This window comes from Panthera onca, chromosome X (assembly GCF_046562875.1).
Source record: "Panthera onca isolate mPanOnc1 chromosome X, mPanOnc1 haplotype 2, whole genome shotgun sequence".
NCBI lineage: Eukaryota > Metazoa > Chordata > Mammalia > Carnivora > Felidae > Panthera > Panthera onca.
The window spans coordinates 60,174,911-60,200,934 of NC_138357.1; the positions used below are offsets into that span (position 1 = coordinate 60,174,911).

A 26,024-nucleotide genomic window follows, 5' to 3' on the forward strand; every position below is an offset into this window, starting at 1 on the left:
CATTGTATATATATATACCACGTTTCTTTATCCATTCATCCATCGATGGACATTTGGACTCTTTCCATACTTTCGCTATTGTTGATAGTGCTGCTATAAATATCGGGGGGCACATGCCTCTTCAAACAGCATACCTGTGTCCCTTGGATAAATACCTAGCAGTGCAATTGCTGGGTTGTAGTGTAGTTCTATTTTTAATTATTTGAGGAACGTCCATACTGTTTTCCAGAGTGGCTGCACCAGTTTGCATTCCCACCAGCAGTGCAAAAGAGATCCTCTTTCTCCACATCTTCACCAACATCTCTTGTGGCCAGAATTGTTAATTTTAGTTATTCTGACAGGTATGAGGTGGTTACCTCATTGTGGTTTTGACTTGTATTTCCCTGATGGTGAGTGATTTGAGCATTTTTTCATGTGTCAGTTGGCCATCTGGATGTCTTCTTTGCAGAAGTGTCTATTCATGTCTTTTGCCCATTTCTTCATTGGATTATTTGTTTTTGGGGTATTGTTTGATAAGTTCTTTATAGATTTTGGATACTAACCTCTTATCTGATATGTCACTTGCAAATATCTTCTCCCATTACATGGGTTGCCTTTTAGTTTTGCTGAGTGTTTCCTTCACTGTACAGAAGGTTTTTATCTTCATGAGGTCCCAGTACTTCATTATTGTTTTTGTTTCCCTTGCCTCCGGAGACGTGTTGAGTAAGAAGTTGCTGCAGCCAAGATCAGAGAGGTTTTTTTTTTTTTTCCTGATTTCTCCTCAAGGATTTTGATGGCTTCCTGTCTTACATTTAGGTCTTTCTTTCATCCATTTTGAGTTTATTTTTGTGTATGGTGTAAGAAAGTGGTGCAGGTGCATTTTTCTGCCTGCCGCTGTCCAGTTTTCCCAGCACCACTTGCTGAAGAGACTTTCTTTATTCCATTGGATATTCTTTCCTGCTTTATCAAAGATTAGTTGGCCATGCGTTTGTGAGTCCATTTCTGGGTTCTCTATTCTGTTCCATTGATCTGAGTGTCTGTTCTTGCACCAGTACCATACTGTCTTGATGATTACAGCTGTAATCATGATTAGTATACTCTTAATCACCTTCACCTGTTTCACCCATCCCCGCACCGACTTTGCCTCTGATATGTTGTACTTTAAATGAGTAACCTCAGTTAAAGTTATTTTTTCAACATTTTTTTACTGGAAGCATACTTAATAATACATGGTTTTATATATCTATATCTATATCTATATCTATCTATCTATCTATATATATATATCTTTAACATCACATCTAAGAAAAATAGAATACATATTTTCTTCAAGTACACACAGAAGAATCCTAAGTAAATCACATAAAAATAGACATAACAAATATTACAAATTTAAAAAGACCGAAATCATACCAAGTATATACTCTTACCACAGTGGTACAAAACTAAACATCAACAATCAAACAAAGCTGGAAAATATGCAATGTAATTATTAAATATTAACATGTAAATATTAAACAACACACTATTGCACAAACAATGGGCCAAATAAGAATTCAATTGGCACCTCAAAATATGTCTCATAACAAAAGAAAAAGAAAACACAATATTCCAAAACCTGTGGGATGCAGCAAAAGAAGATGTTAGAGTAAAATTTATCTTATAAATGCTTGTTTTAAGAAAAAAAAAGTTCAGGGCTCCTGGGTGGCTCAGTCGGTTAAGCGTCTGACTTCGACTCAGGTCATGATCTCACGGTCCGTGAGTTCTAGTCCTGCATCGGGCTCTGTGCTGGCAGCTCAGAGCCTGGAGCCTGCTTCAGATTCTGTGTCTCCCTCTCTCTCTGACCCTCCTCCGTTCATGCTCTGTCTCTCTCTGTCTCAAAAATAAATAAACATTAAAACAAATTAAAAAAAAGAAAAAAGAAAAAAAAAGTTCAACTGTGCCCAAGACCAAACATCGTGCACTCCAGGCAAAGAGAACTTCTGTAGATGACTAGTTTGAAGGATAGAGCAGCTAAAACACAGCAGCAGAGTGCATCCACCACACACCAGAGACACTCCCTGAAGCACCAGGAACTGGACAGTATATCACCTCTGGAGGCAAGAGAAACAAACCAGAACCAAAAATCAACTATTGGGACCTCATCAAGATATAAAGCTTGTGCACTGCAAAGGAAACAATCAAACAAAACTAAAAGGCCACCGATGGAATGCGAAAAGATATTTGCAAATGACATATCGGACAAAGGGCTGGTATCCAAAATCTATAAAGAGTTCACCAAAATCCACACCTGAACAACAAATAACCCAGTGAAGAAATGGGCCGAAAACATGAATAGACACTTCTCTAAAGAAGACATTCAGATGGCCAACAGGCACATGGAAAGATGCTGAACGTTGCTCCTCATCAGGGAAAAACAAATCAAAGCCACATTCAGATATCACCTCATGCCAGAGTGGCTAAAATGAACAAATAAGGAGACTATGGATGCTGGAGAGGATTTGGAGAAACGGGAACCTTCTTGCACTGTTAGTGGGAATGCAAACTGCTGCAGCCACTCTGCAAAACAGTGTGGGGGTTGCTCCTTTTCTGCATGCTCGCTGACACTTGTTGTTTCTTGTGTTGTTAGTTTTAGTCATTCTGACAGGTTTGAAGTGGTAACTCATTATGGTTTTGATGTGTATTTCCCTGATGATGAACAAATTAGAGTTTAAACCAAAGACTGTAACAGAGATGAAGAAGGGCACGATATACTAATAAAAGGAACTATCCAACCAGAAAATCTGTTTTAAGTATCTATGCCCCTAACATGAAGCACTCAAACATATAAAACAATTAATAATAAACATAAAGGAACTCATTGATAATATACAATAAATGTAGCGGACTTTAACAGTACACATACATCAACAAACAGATCATGTAAGCAGAAAATCAGCAAGGAAACAATGGCTTTGAATGATACACTGGATGAGATGGACTTAACAGATACATTCAGAACATTCCACCCTAAAGCAGCAGAATACACCTTCTCAAGTGAACATAGAACATTCTCCAGAATACATCACATACTGTAAGGTCACAAATCAGGCCTCAGCAAATACAAAAAGATTGAGATCATAGCATGCATATTTTCTGACCACAATGCTATGAACCTTGAAGTCAACCATGAGAAAATATTCAGAAAGACCACAAACACATGAAGGTTAAAAAACATGCTACTGAACAATGAATGGGTCAACCAGGAAATTAAGAAATAAAAAATACATGGAAACAAATAAAAATGAAAACACAACAGTCTAAAACATTTCAGGTGCAGCAAAAGCCGTCATAAGAGGGAAGTATATAATAATACAGCTTATTTCAAAATGCAAGAAAAATATAAAATAAACAACCTTATACCTAAAGGATCTGAAAAAAGAAAAACAAACCAAGCCTTAAGCCAGCAGAAGAAGGGAAAGAATAAAAATTAGTGCAGAAATAAATGATATAGAAACTAAAAACCAAAACAATAGAATAGATCAATGAAGCTAGGAGCTGTGTTTTTTTTGAAAAAGTTAATAAAATTGATAACCCCCTAGCCAGACTTATAAAAAAATCACAGATGAGAGAGGATAAATAATAATGGACACCACAGACATATAATTATAAGTAAAATATGAAAAATCATGCCAACAAATTGGACAACCTGGAAGACATGGATAAATACCTAGAAACATAAAATCTACCAAAACTGAAACGGAAAGAAATAGAAAACTTGAACAGACTTACAAACAGCAAAGAAATTTCATCAATAATAAAAAATCTCCCAACAAACAAAATCCAGGGCAAGGTGGCATCACAGGTAAATTCTACCAAACATTTAAGGAAGAGGTTATACCTATTCTTCTCAAACTTACCCAAAAATTAGTAACGGAAGGAATATTTCCAAATTCATTCTATGAGATCAGCATTATCCTGATACCAAAAACAGATAAACACTTCACTAAAAAAGAGAACTACAGGCTAAAATCTGTGATGAACATAGATACAGAAATTCTCAATAAAATACGAGCAAATTGAATCCCAACAGTACATTAAAAGAATCATTCCCCACAATCAAATGGGATTTATTCCTGGGTTGCAAGTGGGGTTCAATATTGGAAAATCAATGTGAGATACCACATTAATAAAAGAAAGGATAAAAACCATATGATCCTTTCAATAGATGCAGAAAATGCATTTGACAAAGTACATTTTGCAAAGCATAACATCCATTCGTGATTAAAACCCTCAACAAATAGGGTTAGAGGGAACGTACGTCAACATGATTAAGACCATACATGAAAGACCCACAGCTAATATCATCCTCAATTGGGAAAAACTGAAATGTGTTCCTCTACAATTAGGAACAAGACAAGGATGTCCACCCTCACCACTGTTATTTAATGTACTACTGGACATCCTAGCCACAGAAATCAGACAACAAGAAATACATGACATCCAAATCAGCAGGGAAGAAATCAAACATTCACTATTTACAGATGACATGATACTCTATATAGAAAACAAAAAGACTCCACCAAAAATTACCAGAACTGATACACAAATTCATTAAAGTCACAGGATACAATATCAATGTACAGAAAACTGTTGCATATCTATATATCAATAATGAAGCAGCAGAATTAGATTCAAGGAATCAGTGCCATTTACAATTGCACCAAAACCCATAATAGGAATAAACCTAACCAATAGGTGAAAGATCTGTACTGTGAAAACTATAAAACACTAATGAAAGAAAGAGGACACAAATAATTGAAAAAAACATTTAATTCTTAAGGATTAGAAGAATAAATATTATTAAAATGTCTATACTACCCAAAGCAATTTACACATTGAATACATTTCCTATCAAAATACCACCAGAATTTTTCACAGAGCTAGAAAACACAGCTCTAAAATTTGTATGGAGCCACAAAAGACCCCAAATAGCCAAAGCAGTCTTGAAAAAGTCATGCAAAGCTGGAGGAATCACAATTCCAAACATCAAGTTTTATTACAAAGTTGTAGTAATCAGGACAGTATAGTACTGGCATGAAAATAGACACATAGATCAATACAACAGAATAGAAAACCCAGAAATGAGCCCACAACTCTATGGTCAATTAATCTTCAACAAAGCAGGAAAGAATATCTAGTGTAAAAAAGGGCAGTCACTTCAACAAATTGTGTTGGGAAAACTGTACAGCAACATGCAGAATAATGTTACTGGGCCACTTTCTTACACCACACACAAAAATAAATTCAAAATGGATGAAAGTCCTAAATGTGAGACAGGAAACCATAAAAATCCTAGAGGAGAACTGAGGCAGTCACCTCTTTGACATCAGCCTTAGCAGCTTCTTACTAGATGTGTCTCCTGAGGCAAGGGAAATGAAAGCAAAAATAAACTTTGGGGACTTGATCAAAATAAAAACCTTCTGTACAGTGAAGGAAACAATCAACAAAACTAAAAGGCATCCTATGGAATGGAAGAAAATATTTTCAAATGACATATCTGATAAAGAGTATCCAAAATATATAAAGAACTTATACAACTCAACACCCCAAAAACTAATAATCCAAGTGAAAAATAGGCAGAAGACATGAATAGACATTTTTCCAAAGAAGACATACAAATGACCAACAAGACACATGAAAAGGTGCTCAACATCACTGAACATCAAGGAAATACGAATAAAAACTACAATAAGTTATCATCTTACACCAGTCAGAATGGCTAAAATCAACAATACAAGATACAACAGGTTGGTGAAGATGTGGATAAAGGGGAACCCTCTTGTACTGTTGATGGGAATGCAAACTGGTGTAGCAATGGTGGAAAACAGTATGGAAGTGCCTCAAAAAGCTAAAAATAGAACCACGCTAGGATCCAGCAATTTCACTATTAAGTATTTACCCAAGTACAAAAAATATTTATTTGAAGGGATACATACACCCCAATATTTATAGCAACATTATCAACAATAGACAAATTACTGAAAGTTCCCAAGTGTCCATGGACTGATGAATGGATAAAGAAGCCATGGTATGAATGTATGTATGTATGTATGTATGCTTAAGAACCTATGAAACATTTACAAAATTACATTAGTCTTATATAAATATATATATGTATATATATTTACTATATATATATTTACTATATATATATATATATATATATACATATATATATATAATTGCCATTTGAAATGACATGGATGGAGATAGAGTATTATGCTTAGCAAAATAAAGAGTCTACAAAAGAGAAATGCCATATGATTTCACTCATAAATGGAATTTATGAAACAAAACAAACAAACATGGGGTGGGGGGGAGAGGCAAACCAAGAAATAGTTTCTTAACTATAAAGAACAAACTGATGGTTACCAGAGGAGAGGTGAGTGGGAGGATTGTGATAAATAGGTGATGGGAACTAAGGAGGGCACTTGGAATGAGCACTGGGTATTGTATGGACATGCTGAATCACTAAATTCTACACCTGAAACTAACATGCACCGTGTGTTAACTAACTGGAGTTTAAATAAAAACTTGGAGAAAAAAAATTTTAAGTCCAATAAACAACTTAACATTATACCACAAGGAACTAGAAAAAGAAGAAACTTTGCTAAAATTAGTAGCAGAAAGAAATAACAAAGAAAAATCAGAAGTAAAATAGAGACCAAAATCAAATAAAGTAAAATAGAGCCCAGAATTCACAATAACATAACATTGAAAGTAAAGACCAATTTTTCCAAAAAAAGAAAAGGAAAGGAAAGGAAAGGAAAGGAAAGGAAAGGAAAGAAAATAAAAGGAAAAAAAAAAGAAAAGAAAAGAAAACTGACAAAACTTTAACCACACTAAGGAAAAAAGTGAGAAGATTCAAAAACCAAAATGAAAAATGGAAGAGAAAACAATACAACAGAGAACCACAGAAATACAAAGTGTGATAACAGATTATTGGTATCATAACTTTTGTAGCCTTGTGCCAAATTTTACTAGAAAAAGACTACAATGTCTAATCAAAGCTAAAAAGATACAGTAGCAAATTCAGTAATTAAAATTGTACTCTTAGTCTTACTGTAGGGATTATTATTTGTTACCTGTTATCAAGGCAGTAAGTGTTCCTTAAGTATTTATGGGGGCCCCTGCGTGGCTCAGTCGGTTAAGTATCCGACTTTGGCTCAGGTCATGATCTCACTGTCCATGACTTGAAGCCCTGCATCTGGCTCTGTGCTTGCAGCTCAGAGCCTGGAGCCTGCTTCAGATTCTGTGTCTCCCTCTCTCTCTGCCAGTCCCCCGCTCATACTCTGTCTCTCTCTCTCTGTCAAAAATAAATAAACATTAAAAAAAGTATTTATGGAACTCACTATTTATACTGAGGAAGTATAAATTGTAACATATATGACTGAATTAAAATGCTTATAGTATAATTAATAATAACTCCAATGGAATAAATGGTTTATCTCAGTCACATTATTAAAACCGAAATAGATATTTATGAATTATTAATCAATAGTTTCTAAACTTTAATGATTTGCCATCTGAGTACTGTAATAAGAATAGGAAAATTGCCATTCTCTTGTATTCATGTACATTCAAAGAATTTGGAGTTTTGCTGGCATTTACTTAAAATGTATATTAAAAAAATAAGAAACTTGAAGTCTAGGTTGGATTAAATTAATCATTTTTATTAGTAGTGGTTTTCTACCTGTTAGGCTATCTAACTAAATACTCATTGTGTAAGTGATCATTCTTACCATAGCTCAGTATCATTTTTTAAACTGGTCAACACTTATACATCCACTTAGAAAAAGTGGAAAATTATTCATATACAATTGTGAACTGTGGCTGAATTCATTTGCCTCTTAACTATCAAGAAAATTCAGTGGATTTTGCTCTTTCATTTGTCATCTTTTCTCCGCTTGTCATTCTGTCAAGGAGATCTTGCTACTCATTCATTTCTGAGGGAGGCTAAAAAGAAATAAGGTAAATTATGTCATATTAAAACTACTTCCATTTACTTAAAAGACAGTAGGAAAATATTGATACTTATGCTATAAAGCCATTTGATTGCATAAACAAATCAGCATTCTGTTCATACATTTCCTAGGAAAAAATACTTGTAATATTTTATCAGCATTTAGGATATGGCCATATTTACTATATTTTCATTTTCATTTCGGGGAAATCCACTTTGGTTATGCAAATCAGTCTGTTTATAAATTAAAAGTGACCATTTTGTATGCTTAAGAACCTGTGAAACATTTATAAAATTACATTAGTCCTATATAAGTTAGCTGATTTTTACCCCAGAGGTAATTATATCTTTTTTGCTTTAACTTGGCTGATCATATGTGACAGTTTTCCTGGGATAGTTTTGGTTTATGCCTTTCACTCTCAAGTGACCTGATTTGGATAAACAAATTATATGGCCAACCTAGCTTTAACTCTCCTTAATGTCAGTTAAATTTTGTTGATGAATATAAAATAAAACAGTATTGTTCCACTTCATTATTAAAAATGATTTTTTTCTGAAATAGGGATTTTGATGTTTTCCACAAATATTTATTTAATGCTATAAACATTGAGAAAGCAGCAACAGTTATATAAAGTTCAGGCATCAACATTGATTTTAATGAGGAAGAATGAGAGATAGTATAGTTATGAGCCAGGCTCTGGCGTACTGTCTGGATGCATCTCCTTACTTACTAGCTATGTTACACCTACTTTATGTTACCTTGGGAATTATGCTTAACCTCTTTCTGCCACAGTTTCTACCTCAGGGCTATTATGAAGGTTAATATGTGTGGCACATAGTAAGTAGTATGTGTAAGTATTAGCTGATATCATTAAGAATCTATATAGCACTCTGACAATCATATGTTTATCTTTGACCTTCCTATTAGCAACAAAGACCCCCATGAGTAAAATTTAAGGTGTATATTTCAGTATTGTAGAGGACCATTTCCTAAATTTTTTTTCATTCTTTCAACATCGCTACCTGTACTTTTCAGTAGTCTCTGAGAATCCACAGGAAAATGCAATAGGTTTAATGAAGAGCAGAGAAGCGTTTTTTTTCTTATTAAATTTTAGAAAATTTAATATATATGTTGAATATATATATATATATATATATATATATATATATATATATTCAATATATATGTTGAAACATACTTTGGTAAGAACAGAGGGGCCTATTATTTTGGGGCTAAACCATTGATTGTTTTTTAACAACTTTACTGAGGTATAACTGATCAAGAAAACACATGTATTTCAAGTATATAATTTAATGTTCAGTATTTCAAGTATATAATTGACACACCAATGAAATGATCACAAAAATCAAGATAATCAACATATCCATTACCCCAAGTTTCTTCACGTCCCTTTATAATATTTCCCTCCTGCTCCACATTCCCAACTCACTATCTCCACCCCTGATTCCCTGACAACCACTGATCTGCTGTCTGACACTACACATTATTTTCCACTTTCTAGAAATGTTTATAAATGGAATCATACAGTATATAAACCTTTTTAGGTCTCTTTCACTCATAATTATTTTAAGATTCATCAAACTTTTAGGAATGTATCAATAGTTTATTTCTTTATATCACAAATAATATCCCATTGTATTGATACACTAAACTTTGTTTATATACTCACCTGTTAATGAAAATTTGTGGTTTTGGCAGTTTAGAAATATTACCACTAAAGCTGCACTCAGTATGTGTGTGCACCTGCTTATATGAATGTATAGCTTTCATATTTTTGTATAAACACACAGGAGTGGAATGATTGGGTATATATTTAACTTTTTTTATATTTAACTTTTTAAGAATCCACCAAACTCTTTTGAAATGTCTATCCTTTTACATTCTCATTTAATATGATCATTCTTTTTAATGTTTTAGTATTCTTATTTTTATTAAAGTACTCAAATTTTTATTTTTTTTTTTAGTATTCAATTTTCTTATTTATATATAACATAAGGTTTGCAATTTCAGTTATTTTTAAGGGTACATTTCCATGGCATTAATTACATTTATAGTGTTGTGCAACCATCACCACTATTTCCCAAACTTTTTCCTCACCCCAAATACAAACTCTACACCTATTAATGACTCCTATTCCTCCCTTCTCTGGTAAGCTCAAATTTACTTTCTGACTGCGAATTTGTATATTTTCAGTGCCTCATATAAATGGAATCATATAATATTTGTCCTTTGTGTTGGGCCTTATTTCAGTTTCATCCATGTTGTAGCATGTATCAGAACTTCATTCCTTTTTATGAATGAATAATACTTCATTGTATGGATATGCTGCGTTTTATTTATCCATAAATATATTGATGTACAGTTGGGTTATTTCCACTTTTCAATTGTTATGAATAATTCTACAATGGGCATTGCATACAAGTATCTGAGTACCAGTTTTCAGTTATTATGGGTATATTTAACTTTTTGAAGAAATACCAAAATGTTTTCCACAGCAGCTGCATCATACTGCATTCCTACCCATAACATCAAATGTTCCAATTTTTTCTACATTCTTGACCAAACTTGCTATATTCTGTATTTTTTCTTATAGCCATCCTACTAGGTGTGAAGTGGAGTGTCATGGTCGTTTTTATTAATATTTCTTTAATGACTAATGATGCTAAGCCCCTTTTCTTGTGTTGACTAGACAATTGTGTGTCTTCTTTGGAGAAATGTCAAGTCTTTTGCCCATTTTTCAATCAGATTGTTTGGTTGTTTTTGTTGTTGAGTTGTAGGAGTTCTTTATATATTCTTAATATTAATCCCTTATTAGGTGTAGGATTTGAAAATATTTTCTCCCATTCTGTGGGTTGTCTTTTCACTTTCCTGATAAGGTGTATTAAGAATGTATTTTAGAGGCGCCTGGGTGGCTCAGTTTGTTAAGTGTCTGACTTCAGTTCAGGTTATGATCTCACAGTTCATGGGTTCGGCCCTGTGTAGGGCCTTGTGCTGACAGCTCAGAGCCTGGAGCCTGCTTTAGATTCTGTATCTCCCTCCCTCTCTACCCGTCCACCTCTCGCTCTCCATCTCTCTCTCAAAAACAAATAAGCATTTAAAAAAATAATGTATTTTAGTATTTTATTATTATTTTTAATTTCAGGAATAGAATTTATTGATTCATCACTTACATATAACACCCAGTGCTCATCCCAACAAGTGCCCACCTTAATGCCCATCACCCATTTAGTGCACCCCCAACCCAATACCCCTCTAGCAACCCTCAGTTTGTTCTCTGTATTTAAGAATCTTGTGGTTTGCCTCCCTGTTTTTATCTTTTTTCTTCCCTTCCTGTATATTCATCTATTTTGTTTTTTTTTTTAACTTTTTAAAATATTTATTTATTTTTGAGAGAGAGACTAAGTGTGAGCAGGGGAAGGGCTCAGAGAGAGAGAGACACAGAATATGAAGCAAGCTCCAAGCTCTGAGCTGTCCACACAGAACCCAATGCAGGGCTCAAACCCACGAGAAATTAGATCATGACCTGAGCCAAAATCAGACGCTCAATTGACTGAACTACCCAGGGGCCCTGTTTTGTTTCTTAAATTCCACATATGAGTGAAATCATACGATACTTTCTTTCTCTGACTGACTTATATTGCTGAGCATAATACACTCTAGTTCCATCCACGTTGTTGCACATGGCAAGATTTCATTATTTTTGATGGCTGAGTATTATTCCATTGTATATGTGTGTATGTATGTATGAATGTATGTATGTGTATGTGTGTTGTAAATATATATACTACATTTTTTTATCCATTTGTCAGTCAATGGACATTTGGGCTCTTTCCATAATTTGGCTGTTGTTGATAGCGCTGATATAAACATTGGGGTGCATGTGCCCTTCAAATATTTTATATTCTTTGGATAAACACCTAGTAGTGCAATTGCTGGGTCATAAGGTAGTTCTATTTTTAATTTTTTGAGGAACTCCATACTGTTTTCCAGAGTGACTACACCAATTTGCATTGCCACCAGCAGTGCAAAAGTGTTCCTCTTTCTCTGCATTCTCGCCAACATCTGTTTTTTCCTGAGGTTTTAATTTTGTGTTTTCTATTCTGTTCCATGGATTTATGTGTCTGTTTTTGTTCCTATACCATATAGTCCTGATCACTATAGCTTTGAAGTCCAGAATTATAATGCCTCCAGGTTTGCTTTTTTTGATTGTTTTGTTTTCAAGATTGCTTTGACTATTCAGGGTCTTTTGTGTTCCATAAAAATTTTAGGATTGTTTGTTCCAGTTCTATGAAAATGCTGGTCCTGTTTGGATAGGGATCACAGTCAATGTGTAGATTGCTTTGGGTAATACAGACATTTTAACAATATTTGTTCTTCCAATCCATGAGCATGGGACGTTTTCCCATTTCTATGTCTCATCTTCAATTTCTTTCCTAGGTGTTTTATAGTATTCAGAGTACAGATTTTTTACCTCTTTGATTAGGTTGATTCCTAGGTATCTTATGGGTTTTGGTGCAATTGTAAATGGGATTGATTCTTTTATTTCTCTTTCTGCTGCTTCATTATTGCTATATAGAAATGCAACAGATTTCTGTACATTGGTTTTGTATCCATCACTTTTACTGAATTTGTGTATCACTTCTAGCAAGATTTTGTTGGAGTCTTTTCGGTTTTCCCAATATAGTATCATGTCATATGCACATAATGAAAGTTTTACTTTTTCCTTGACTATTTGAATGCCTTTTATTTTGTTTTCTGATTGCTGTGGCTAGAACTTCCAGTAGTATATTAAATGATACTGGTGAGGGGTGCCTGGGTGGCTCAGTCGGTTAAGCGTCTGACTTAAGTTCAGGTCATGATCTCACATTCATGTGTTTAAGCCAGCATTGGGCTCTGTGCTGACAGCTAGTTCAGAGCTTAGAGCCTGTCTTCTGGTTCTTTGTCTCCCTTTCTCTCTGTCCTCCCTCTACTAGTGCTCTCTCTCTCTCTCTCTCTCTCTCTCTCAAAAATAAATAAAAAACATAAAAAAAATTAAAAAGAAATAATAGTGGTGAGAGTGGATATCCCTGTTTTGCTCCTCACTGTAGAGAAACAATTTTCATTTTTCTCCCTATTGAGGATGATATTAGCTGTGGGTTTTTTATATATGGCCTTTATCATGTTGAGGTATGTTCCTTCTAACCCTACTTTGTTGAGGGTTTTAATCATGAAAGATATTGTACTTTGTCAAATGTTTTTTTTTTCCGCATCTACTGAAATGATAATATCATTCTTATCCTTTCTTTTATTAATGTGGTGTATCACATTGATTGATTTGTGAATATTCAACCACCCTTACAACCCAGGGATAAATCCCACTCGATCATGGTGTATTTTCTTTTTAATGTGCTGCTGAATTTAGTTACCTACTATTTTGTTGAGAAATTTTCCATCTATATTCATCAATGATACTGTCCTGTTTCCTTTTTTTTCTTATAGTATCTTTATAGAGGTTTAATACTGGGGCAACACAGCCTTCATGAAATGAGTTTGAGAATATTCCTCTTCTTTAATTTTTGTAAGAGTTTTAGAAGGATAGGCATTAATTTTCTTCAAATATTTCATATATTCACTAGTGAAACTATCTGAGATTTTCTCTGTTACAAGATTTTTTATTAACTACTTCAGTCTCTTTACACATTATTATTGGTATTTTCAGGCTTTCTTTTTCTTCATTATTCAGTTTTGGTAAGATATGTGTATCTAGGAATTTATCTGTTTCCTTTAAATATTCCAGTTTGTTGGCATATAAATTTTCATAGTATTCTCATGATCCTTTTTATTTCTGTGGCATCATATGTAACATCCCCTCTTTCCTTTTTTATTTAATTTATTTGAGTTTTCTCTTCTATTTTTATTGGTCTGGCTAACGGTTTGTCAATTTTATTTATAATTTCAAAAAGCCAGCTCTTAGTTTTTGATCTTTTCTACTGTTTTTCTGGTCCCTATTTCATGCATTTCTGCTTTGATCTTTATTATATCCTTCCTTCTGCTCTGGGGCTTTGTTTTTCTTTTCTTTTCTTCTTCTTTTTTTTCTAGTTCTTTGAGGTATAAGGTTGAGTTATTAAAGATCTTTCATTTTTCTTTTCTTTTTTTTTTTTGAGATCTTTCTTTTTTCTTAGTGTAAGCATTCTTTTTTATAAACTTTCCTTTTAGACCTGCTTTTGCTGCATCTCATAAAGTTTTGGTGGTTTTTTAAAGTTTATTTATTTATTTTGAGAAAGACAGAGAGAGTGCAAGCAGGACAGAAGGAGAGAGAGAGAATCCCTAGCAGGCTCTGCATTGTCAGCACAGAGCCAAATGCAGGGCTCGAACTCATGAATGGTGAGATCATGACCTGAGCCAAAATCAAGAGTTGTATGCTTAACCAACTGAACCATCCAGGTGCCGCAATTGTGGTATGGTTTATTTCCATTTTTATTTGTTTATATTACCATTTGATTTTTTGTTTGACTCATTGGTTGTTCAGGAGTTATATTGTCTTGTTATTCGATTTTTTTCTGACAAGAAATCTTCTGTTATTCTTATCATTTTTTCACTATATGTAACATGTCTTTTTTTAATCTCTATTTGCTTTTAACATTCTCTCTGCCTTGGGTTTTGAGATTTGGTTTGATGTCCTTGATATATATATATATATATATATATATATATATATATATATATATCTTGTATTTGTACTTCATTGAACTTGTTGGGTCTGTAGGTTTATGGTTTCTGCCAAATTTGATAATTTTGGAAATATTATTCCCTCACATATTTTTCCTTCCTTTTCTTTACTTCAGGGATACCGGTTGCAATTGTGTATTATACTGCTTGACGTTTTCTCACAGATGCTGTTTCTCACAAGATGCTCTGTTCTTTTGCTTGTTTTACACTCTGTGTTTCTTTTTGATGGCATCTATTGTTGTGTCTTCCCCAATCTTTTTACCTTCCATATCAAATTTTCTTTTATTCCCATTCATTTTATTTTTTGTCTCAAATTTTAGTTTTTTATCTCTAGAAATTTTATTTGTGGCTTTTTATATCTTCTCTGTCTCTAATTTTTAACATATGTAATGGAGTTATAATGACCATTTTAACGTCCTTATCTGCTAATTCTGACATACGTATCAATTCTGGGTCGTTTTTGATTGATTGGTTGGTTTCTTCTTATTATATGTTATTTTTAACATATAATGTTATGCCATTAACATATAATGTAATGCCTGATGATTTTTTATAAGAAGCCAGACAATGTGAATTTTGCCTTACTGTGTGCTGGAAACTTTTGTATTCTTATACATATTCTTGAACTTTATTCTGGGGCACAATTAAGTTAGGTGAAACAATCTGATGCTTTGGATTCTCCCTTTTAAGATTTTTTTAGGGACAACTGGGTGGCTCAGTTGGTTAAGTGACTGACTTCGACTCAGGTCATCATCTCATGGTTCATGAGTTTGAGCCCGCGGGGCTGTGCTGACAGCTCAGAGCCTGGAGCCTGCTTCAGATTCTGTGTCTCCCACTCTCTCTGCCGCTCCCCCACTCGTGCTCTGTCTCTCTCTTCTTCAAAAATAAATAAACATTAAAAAATAAATAAATAAGATTTTTAGGCAGGATCAGAACAATGTTTAGAGATACACAGTACTCAGGCTGGTTAACTCCAGGTACTTCATGAATTGTGAGATTTTCCAGCCTGGCTTGTGAAAACAGGCAGTATTTTTATGTACATCCTCCATGAGTTCTGATTTCCTTCTAAACCTTTAAAATAGTTCTTTTCACAGTTGTAGGTTTATCAGTAATCTGCTGATTATTTGAGGAGACCTCTACAGGTTTCTGTAGTCTTTTCTCTGCTCCTCTCACCACTCTAGTAGTCAATCATGCTAATCTATCTGCCTTGGTCCCCCCTGACTCTCAGTTTTGTCTCATCAACTCAGAGAATCTGCCAGGCTCTGTCTGAGTTTCCTTTACCTACACAAAAGTCTGAAAACTCTCAAGGTGGTAAGTTTGGGCAATCATAGGGCTTGTTTGATTTGTTCCCAGTCTGTTGGGAATTGCTTTCTTTTGTTGCCTAATATTTGATCTTTAGAAAACTGTTGTTTGTTGTATTTTGTTAATGAATTTATTAACTTATTAATTAATTTGTTTATTTTTGTGTTGGGAGGAGGTATTGTTTCAAACAGGTGGATGAATCCAACCTCTGATACTCTATTTTGGCCAGAGGTAGAAGTCCTTGGACTATGGAACTTTTATCATTTTTATGACTATCATTTAGGTCTGTTTTATTGAAGTAATTCACTGTTATTTTATTTTCTAAATTATTTTCCCATTCATTTTTTTCATATTTGTTCTTTTTCCAATAGATTTTGATTTGTTGTTTTACTCTCTTACATACTTTTATTATTCTTCAAATTCTGATGTAACTACTTAGAATCTTTAGTTTCACTACTTATGCTATGGATGACTGTTTCTATTTTATATGATGCTTGTTAAGGAGAGTTCGCTTCTCCTTTTCCTAAAAGATGTTTGATAAAGATAGTTTGTATTTAAAATTGTGTTTTACTATCAGGTTATAATACATTTACAACTTGTTATTAACACAGAGGTAAACTATCAAGTTGTAGTACGTTTACAACTTTTTATAACAGAAATAAGCATATTCACAATTATTCTGTGAGAAACTTAGGATATTCTGACCATTAAAGAGTGCTAGCCATCACCTGCTAGCCTTGAATTTATGTTTTGCTTTCTTTAGTAATTTACACATAAACCCCCAATTATTGGGAGTGTGTTAACAACATGGGGTTCTCCCTTCTATGTTGTACATTTCTACATTATATAAAATTATAGAAATTTCTATATAAAAGTATACCTTTATACTTTGGGGCCCAGCTTGCCAGCAAAGATCAATAGCTCTTTTCTCCTCTTGACCATTTCACACATTCTAGGATAACTCCTGCTACTTTATATTTTCTTCCTCTCCCACTAACCACATTCCAGTTCCACAGATTTGGTGTCCTCTGATTTAGAAATGATAAATGATGGTTTACCATATATCAAAAAATCTGTTTGAAGATTCTGACAGTTATCTGTGCAGAGTATAGGTTAGTTTTTCCTGTATATAGGTCAATGAAAACTGATCACAAAGCTACTGATGATTTATATTTTAAGAAAATATGAAATAATACATTTTACTAAAACTTTTACTGCTATACAGTTTCACATATGTGTGTATGTGTATATATATATATATTTTTCATTATAATTTAGGATTTACTCTCCCATATGCTACATATGGACCCACATCAGCGGTACACCACAGAACAAGTATTAAAACACTCATGGATAACCCACAGAGATCAGTTGCTGAATGTTCAGCCAAATAGATATGATGCATCACATGTCATTAAGGTAAAACAAACATTTTTTATGCATCTTCTAAATGTTTGATAAAGCTATTGCGTGCCATTTACTGATAACACATATAATTACCTTAAATATCTTTATTTTTAAAAATGTATTTGTAGGTTCTTTGTTTTTGTTTTAAATAACAACTGTGGATTCTTGTTAATCTTCTTTACCTATTGCTTTTCAGATGATAAATAAAAATTCCTTAACTGTATTTAACTTTCTCTTGAGACACTGGGGCTAACAGTATACTAAATGTAGGTTTTGTATGTAAAGAAAATATTGCTATTGGTTCCTAAATAACCATGGTTGCAAATTCCCATATTTATAGACATTGAATCTAGATGTAAAATTTGTGTTTTATGCATTCATCCGTTGATGGATACTTAGATTGTTTCTATGTCTTGGCTATTGTGAATAATGCTGCACTGAACATGGGAGAACAAAGATCTCTTTGGGGATAAATATTGTGGTGGACAAGTATCCAGTGGAATACTATTCAGCTTTAAAAATTAGATGCTGTCATTTGCAACAACACAGATGAACCTGGAAGACATGCTAAATGAAATAGGCCAGACACAGAGATATATATATATATATATATATATATATATATATATATATATATAATCTCTCTTATATGTAGAATCTAAACCAGTTAAATATATAAAAGCAGAGAGTAGAAATGTTGTTACCAGGGGCAGGGAAGAGGGTAAAATGGGGAGATGTTGGTCAAAATACAAAGTTGCAGTTATGTAGGATGAATAAGTCTAGATATCTAATGTACAGCATGATGACTATAGTTAATAATACTGTATTAAATATTGGAGGGGTGCCTGGGTGCTCAGTTGGTTAAGTGTTAGACTTCGGCTCAGGTCATGATCTCATGGTTTGTGAGTTCAAGCCCCACATCAGGCTCTGTGCTGACACCTCAGAGCCTGGAGCCTGCTTCAGATTCTGTCTCCCTCTCTCTCTCTCTGCCACTCCCCTGATCCCTCTCTCTCTCTCTCCCTCCCTCTCTCTCTCTCTCTCTTTCTCTCTCTCTTTTAAAAATACAAAAATATTAAAAATTTTTAAAAAGGGGCACCTGGGTGGCTCAGTCGGTTAAGCGTCCGACTTCAGCTCAGGTCACGATCTCGCGGTCCGTGAGTTTGAGCCCCGCGTCGGGCTCTGGGCTGATGGCTCAGAGCCTGGAGCCTGCTTCAGATTCTGTGTCTCCCTCTCTCTCTGCCCCTCCCCTGTTCATGCTTTCTCTGTCTCAAAATAAATAAACGTTAAAAAAACTTAAATAATTTTTTTTAAATATTGGAAATGAAATTTGCTAAGAGTAGATTTCACGTACTTTCATCAAAACAATATGATAACTGTGATATGTTCATTAGCTTGACTATAGTAATCATTGTACTATGTATATGCGCATCAAAATGTGTTCCATGTCTTAAATACATACAACTTCTATTAAAAACAAAATTCTTGTTCCTTCTATCCCGACTTTCTTGAGGGTTTTTGTTAAGAAAAGATGCTGAATTTTGTCAAATGCTTTTTCTGCATCTATTGACAGGATCATATGGTTCTTATCTTTTATTAATGTGATGTATCACATTGATTGATTTGTGAATGTTGAACCAGCCCTGCAGCCCAGGAATGAATCCCACTTGATGATGGTGAATAATTCTTTTTATATGCTGTTGAATTCGATTTACTAGAATCTTATTGAGACTTTTCCATACTTATTGATGAGGGATATTGGCCTGTAGCATACTTAAACATGATAAAAACCATTTATGAAAACCCACAGCTAATATCATTCTCAATGGGGAAAAAGTGAGAGCTTTCTTCCTGAGATCAGGAACACGACAAGGATGTCCACTCTCACCGCTATTGTTTAACATAGTGTTGGAAGGTCTAGCATCAGCAATCAGACAACAAAAGATATCAAAGGCATCCAAATTGGCAAAGATGAAGTCAAACTTTCACTTTTTGCAGATGACAGGATACTATACATGGAAAACCCGGTAGACTCCACCAAAAGTCTGCTAGAACTGATACATGAATTCAGCAAAGTTGCAGGATACAAAATCAATGTACAGAAATCAGTTGCATTCTTATACACTAATAATGAAGCAACAGAAAGACAAATAAAGAAACTGATCCCATTCACAATTGCACCAAGAACCATAAAATACCTAGAAATAAACCTAACCAAAGATGTAAAATATCTGTATGCTGAAAACTATAGAAAGCTTATGAAGGAAATTGAAGAAGATACAAAGAACTGGAAAAATATTCCGTGCTCATGGATTGGAAGAATAAATATTGTTAAAATGTCAATACTACCCAAAGCTATCTACACATTCAATGCAATCCCAATCAAAATTGCACCAGCATTCTTCTCGAAGCTAGAAGCAATCCTAAAATTTGCATGGAACCACAAAAGTCCTCGAATAGCCAAAGTAATTTTGAAGAAGAAGACCAAAGCAGGAGGCATCACAATCCCAGACTTTAGCCTCTACTACAAAGCTGTCATCATCAAGAAGCATGGTATTGGCACAAAGCAGACACATAGACCAATGGAATAGAATCGAAACCCCAGAACTAGACCCACAAACGTATGGCCAACAAATGTTTGACAAAACAGGAAAGAATATCCAATGGAAAAAAGACAGTCTCTTTAACAAATGTTGCTGGGAAAACTGGACAGAAACATGCAAAAGAATGAAACTAGACCACTTTCTTACACCATTCACAAAAACCAACTCAAAATGGATAAAGGACTTGAATGTGAGACAGGAAGCCATCAAAACCCTAGAGGAGAAAGCAGGAAAAAAAACCTCTCTGACCTCAGCTGCAGCAATTTCTTACTTAACACATCTCCAAAGGCAAGGGAATTAAAAGCAAAAATAAACTATTGGGACCTCATGAAGATGCAAAGCGTCTGCACAGGAAAGGAAACAATCAACAAAACTAAAAGGCAACCAACGGAATGGGAAAAGATATTTGCAAATGACATATCGGTCAAAGGGCTAGTATCCAAAATCCATAAAGAGCTCACCAAAATCCACACCCGAACAACAAATAATCCAGTGAAGAAATGGGCAGAAAACATGAATAGACAGTTCTCTAAAGAAGACATCCAGATGGCCAACAGGCATATGAAAAGATGCTCAACATCGCTCCTCATCAGGGAAAAACAAATCAAAACCACACTCAGATATCACCTCACGACAGTCAGAGTGGCTAAAATGAACAAATCAGGAGACTATAGATGCTGGAGAGGATGTGGAGAAATGGGAACCCTCTTGCACTGTTGGTGGGAATGCAAACTGGTGCAGCCACTCTGGAAAACAGTGTGGAGGTTCCTGAAAAAAGTAAGAGACCTACCCTATGATCTAGCAATAGCACTGCTAGGAATTTTCCCAAGGGATACAGGAGTGCTGATGCATAGGGGCACTTGTACCCCAATGTTTATAGCAGCACTCTCAATGATAGCCAAAATATGGAAAGAGCCTAAAAGTCCATCAACTGATGAATGGGTAAAGAAATTGTGGTTTATATACACAATGGAATACTACGTGGCAATGAGAAAGAATGAAATATGGCCTTTTGTAGCAACGTGGATGGAACTGGAGAGTATTATGTTAAGTGAAATAAGTCAGAGAGAAAGACAGATACCATATGGTTTCACTCTTATGTGTATCCTGAGAAACTTAACAGAAGTCTATGGGGGAGGGGAAGAAAAAAAAAAGAGGTTAGAGTGGGAGAGAGCCAAAGCATAAGAGACTGTTAAAAACTGAGAACAAACTGAGGGTTGATGGGGGGTGGGAGGGAGGGGAGGGTGGGTGATGGGTATTGAGGAGGGCAGCTTTTGGGATGAGCACTGGGTGCTGTATGGAAACCAATTTGACAATAAATTTCATATTAAAATTTTTTTTAAAAAGCAATAAACAATGTTGACTTAAAAAAACATAACAGAGTTATTATAGTTCTGTAATGTGTGTGTCTATTGTGGCTGGACATGAAATCTTAACAAAACCCAAGCTACATTAGTGATTTATTCTATTCAAGAACACTCCATTTTATAGTATGTTTAATGTATTTGCTTTTTTATGGTTAAGTGTTATCTATTTTATGTTTCTATGTCATATATGTGTCTGTTATTTTCACCTCTATATATGCTATTTTTTCCAAGTAGAATTAAAGTATATTGCTTTGTTGATAAAAAAAAAATTCTTGGGGCGTCTGGGTGGCTCAGTCAGTTGAGCGTCAGACTTCAGCTCAGGTCATGATCTCACAGTACATGGGTTCAAGCCCCACCTCAGGCTCTGTGCTGACAACTCAGAGGCTAGAGCCTACTTCGGATTCTGTGTCTCCCTCTCTCTCTGCCCCTCCCCCACTCACACTCTGTCTCTCTCTGTCTCTCAAAAACACATTTTAAAATAGTTAAAAAAATTTTAAATAAAATTCTTAAAGTATGTAAAACAAATTACATGAGTGATGAAAGTCTGAAAAAATAGTACATTTTAGTGTTTTAAAAATTTGTAAGCAGCATAGTCATTGAAATAAAAAAAATATACAACTAAGCAGGTATAAATTCATGAAAAGAACAGTAATGCATAGATCAAATATACTCAATTATTTTCCTAAGAAATAAGGTTGTATTGTAGTTAAATCTCTCATGATATAATGTGGACATTTTTTTACCTCCAGAGATTGTTATTCAGTTTGTCTTATTTCTCATTATTTTAGGGAGTAGTGGTCACCACATGTTCTGCCCTGACTCACAAGACCTTTCAACCAGTCCTTGAGCCTGTTGCTGCTTCAAACTTAGCTCAGCGACGGAGCATGAAAAAACGAACATCAACTGGCCTATAAGATTTCTAGTGTTCCTCAGCCAGACTGGATGAAGAGAAAATTAAATGTGTGGCTTTTTGCCTAATCTTATATCAAAGGCATTGTTTTCTGCTACATTACTTTAATATTCTGTTTAAGCCTCCTTTTTTAGGTAGATGAGATAAAAAAAAAATACACAGGTCCACAGTATTCATACTCTATGTTGTTTTGTAGTGGTGTCCAAGTTTTTAAATATATAATTGGTGTCTACAAGGTCCTAACAACTTCTCTGCACACTAACTTGTAAAGTTACTTTCAAATAAAGTTATTTTAATAGTTTTTCTAGTTTCATAAAATAATGATTTGGGGAATCAGTACCAACAATCAGGATGCAAATACAATAGTATAATGCCAGGCAATGCCAATATTTTTAACATCAGATCCTGAAGAATAGGCTTTTTTAAAAAGGAAAACAAACAAAAATGTATTGTAGAAACTTGTTTTTGCATACAACCAAAGGACTACATTCATTTGTGCTAATACATGAGCTCCTGATATAGTTGGTGCCAAAATTTTTACAGAATCAAATCACAGATTATGTATTCAGACAGACCTATATATTATCCATAAACGTCCTCATCTAGAAATAAAGGTTTCCAAAAGACCTCTGTAAATTTTACATCTAATGAAATTATGGTACAAATGAAGAAATTTTTTAGCCAAAGGCTTTATATTGGTCTTGTAATCTACTAAATATGTTATAATTAAGCCTTTGAAAATAAAGTACATGTGTTGATACCACCTTCATGATATGTAAACATACTTTCAATTTACTCAATTGGATTTAATCATATTTTTCCCTTTGGTGATGAACTACATTTTTGTCTTTGGACTTTCAAAATTTAATTACAGTGTAGTGTATTAATTTACCTTGAATCCTATGGTTATATAGTTTAAATTTTATTGTAATGGACTTGTGGGCTTAGCCCATATGATATAATACAATGCATTTCAGTAAACTTTAGACATTGCTACAAAGAGATAAACTAACATTTTGAAAAGAAAATAATATTAATGATCTACATAAAATTTGAGCACATTTTAAATCTTATTTATAAAAAAGGTCTGGCAAAATTGGTCTTATTTTTAAATTTATTATTTAGAACCATGGGGTAGTATATATTGTTATCTCTAAATGATGGAATTTTAAAGAATCTTTTCATTTTGTTGAAGAAAATACCATTACTACTACTACTACTACTGACAGAAAGAACTCATGAATGTAAACTGGAGGATATTACAGCTTTGTTTAGTGAATATAAGTGAACAACTTGTGTGTGCTAAGTGTACTGTTTTTTGTGTATTTTATCTTGCTTGATCCAGAGAGCAAGCTGATTACTAAGCACTGAAGTATAAAATTTAGTCTAGAAGACTTGTAACTTTGGTATTCAATAAAGGAAACTATACATATTCTCTTTATAATATAAGTGATATATAGTCCATGTAAAAAGATCTGTTTTTTTGGCATAATGTATAAAAGTATACTTCTTTACTTTGAGGTGTCTTTTTGTAATAATTGAAAGATTTAAAAACATCTAATGCCACATGGAAAACATTATTTAGTAATAGATCTGTATCATATCTTGTGGGTTTTTCTTTCCCAATTTTGTCTTTTCTTTCCTCATTTTGCTTTCTTACTAGAATTACTTGCATGTAACCATTTGTGTTCATATATTCTGACTTACTTTCCTCTTGTCATTATCTTATTAGTGCTGTCATGCCTTCTTTTTATCAGAATTAATATGACAAACTTAGAGGTATGATTTTGGTGTTGGACTTTTCAGAACAGAGATACAATTTCCAAGTATTCTTTTCAAGTAATAGCGTTAGGGTATGTGAAATTGGAAAGTGCAAAATTATCACAAAATAACTTACAATCTTTCTATATTAATTAATCTTTCCATATAATTAATTACGATCTTTCTAAATTAATTAATGGTTTTTAAAAGTAGATTATCTTAATTAATTTCTCACTGAGGTTGTTCAGAGGGGTAATATTATACAGTCCTTTCATGAAAGGAACACAATCAGAATTAAGCAATGAACAGCAAGATTCTTCATCACTCAATGAGGATTGAAAAATTATAAAAAGACACAGAAACACTAGTAGATTTTCCCAATAATGGTGCAAAACTTTTCTGCTGTAAAATTCAAACAAAGTAGATTTAAAAAAGTAGTAGGGACAACTTTAGTATAAGGGAAATCTTCAAATTATACTCTAATTTTATAGAAGGAATCCAGATAGGGATGCTTACTCATGTACTTTTTGGCTAGAGCAATAAATTCAGATGTAAATGGGCGCTGTTTTGGTGGGGTTCCTATAAACGCTTAACCAGTAAAAACAAATCCTTTCTATAAAATTTTAGGATACTGTGGTTTCTAATGGATTCATGAACAATTAATTTGCATTGCTTTTCTTTTTAGTTGATGGTTCTTGCTAGTATTTACTGATAGCACAATTTAGGAGTTTTGTTGTTCTGGAAAGGAGAGGATATTGTATTGTTATTTTCCTCAGAGGGAAAACATCATGTTTTCCCAGAAAGACTAAGAATCTATCGTCCTAAAGTGCATATTATCGTAAGTAAACACAAGAAGCCATTGGTAAGTAAATTAAAATGTAGTGGTGGTGAAATGGTTTCAGCCAATTCATGAAAATCAAACTTGAGCCTATTTTGTTAGACACAGAAATGCCTAAACATTAATTTTTGTAATGTATTGCTATCAGTAATTTTTTTTCAACGTTTTTTATTTATTTTTGGGACAGAGAGAGACAAAGCATGAACGGGGGAGGGGCAGAGAGAGAGGGAGACACAGAATCGGAAACAGGCTCCAGGCTCCGAGCCATCAACCCAGAGCCTGAAGCGGGGCTCGAACTCACAGACCGCGAGATCGTGACCTGGCTGAAGTCGGATGCTTAACCTACTGCGCCACCCAGGCGCCCCATCTATCAGTAATTAAACATAAAAAAAAAACATTTTTATAGAACGTCTGGTTAATCCAAAAGGATTTCTTACGTGTAGACAACCCACAAACTTAAGAATAGATGTTTAATGTTTACAATGTCTCCTCATTGAACATTCGTGTGAGTATATTACTGCCCATAGAAATTTACTCATACTGATCGAATAGTATTTCCCTGGAAGTAAGAGGCCCTTCATGTATGAAAAAGGGAAAAATAAACCTGCTTAACTTGGCCTTAAGATCAACTAGAAAACTTAGGTTTTAAACCAGCAAAGTATGTCTCTGGCATTCTGTATATTCTCTTTCTTCTGCTTTCCAGTCCCCACATGCTATCCTACTTGAGTACCTTACAGAGGACTCCATGATTAAAGCTTACTCCAGAAGGATTTTGTGCCCCAAAGTACCTCACAAGCTTTCCCCTCCCCAAATCAGAGCTTCCATTCTCAAAGAGCAGTTATATTCAGCTAAAAGGGTGAAAGGAGAACTATCTTGATAAATTAATTCTCATTTTTCTGTAATGGCTAATAAATAATTGGTATTTTTGAAGGAAGTTGCCCATTAATTTAATGAATTTCCGGTTGCTGGATTTTTAGGCAGTTCAACCAGATGAGAATAATTTTTTATCAGTTATTATTAGGGAAGATACTTCAGGACAAGGAATTTACACAGTATGCCCCAGGTTCAGATTATCCCATAAACGATTTCCTTTTTGCACTGCTTCATCCTTTCTACTTTTCAAAA

The 26,024-nt window shown here is 34.1% G+C and overlaps 1 protein-coding gene across 1 annotated transcript in view; it reads left to right on the plus strand.

The window, feature by feature from the left end:
- Positions 1-25,052, plus strand: part of RPS6KA6 (ribosomal protein S6 kinase A6) — a 223,561-nt gene extending 198,509 nt beyond the window's left edge. Inside the window, exons 21-22 of the mRNA XM_081794171.1 lie at positions 17,295-17,435; positions 22,179-25,052. Of these exons, the coding sequence (XP_081650297.1) occupies positions 17,295-17,435; positions 22,179-22,304 (267 nt within the window). The 3' untranslated portion in view covers positions 22,305-25,052. The remainder of the gene's footprint in view (positions 1-17,294; positions 17,436-22,178) is intronic.
- The last annotated feature ends 972 nt before the right edge of the window (positions 25,053-26,024 follow it).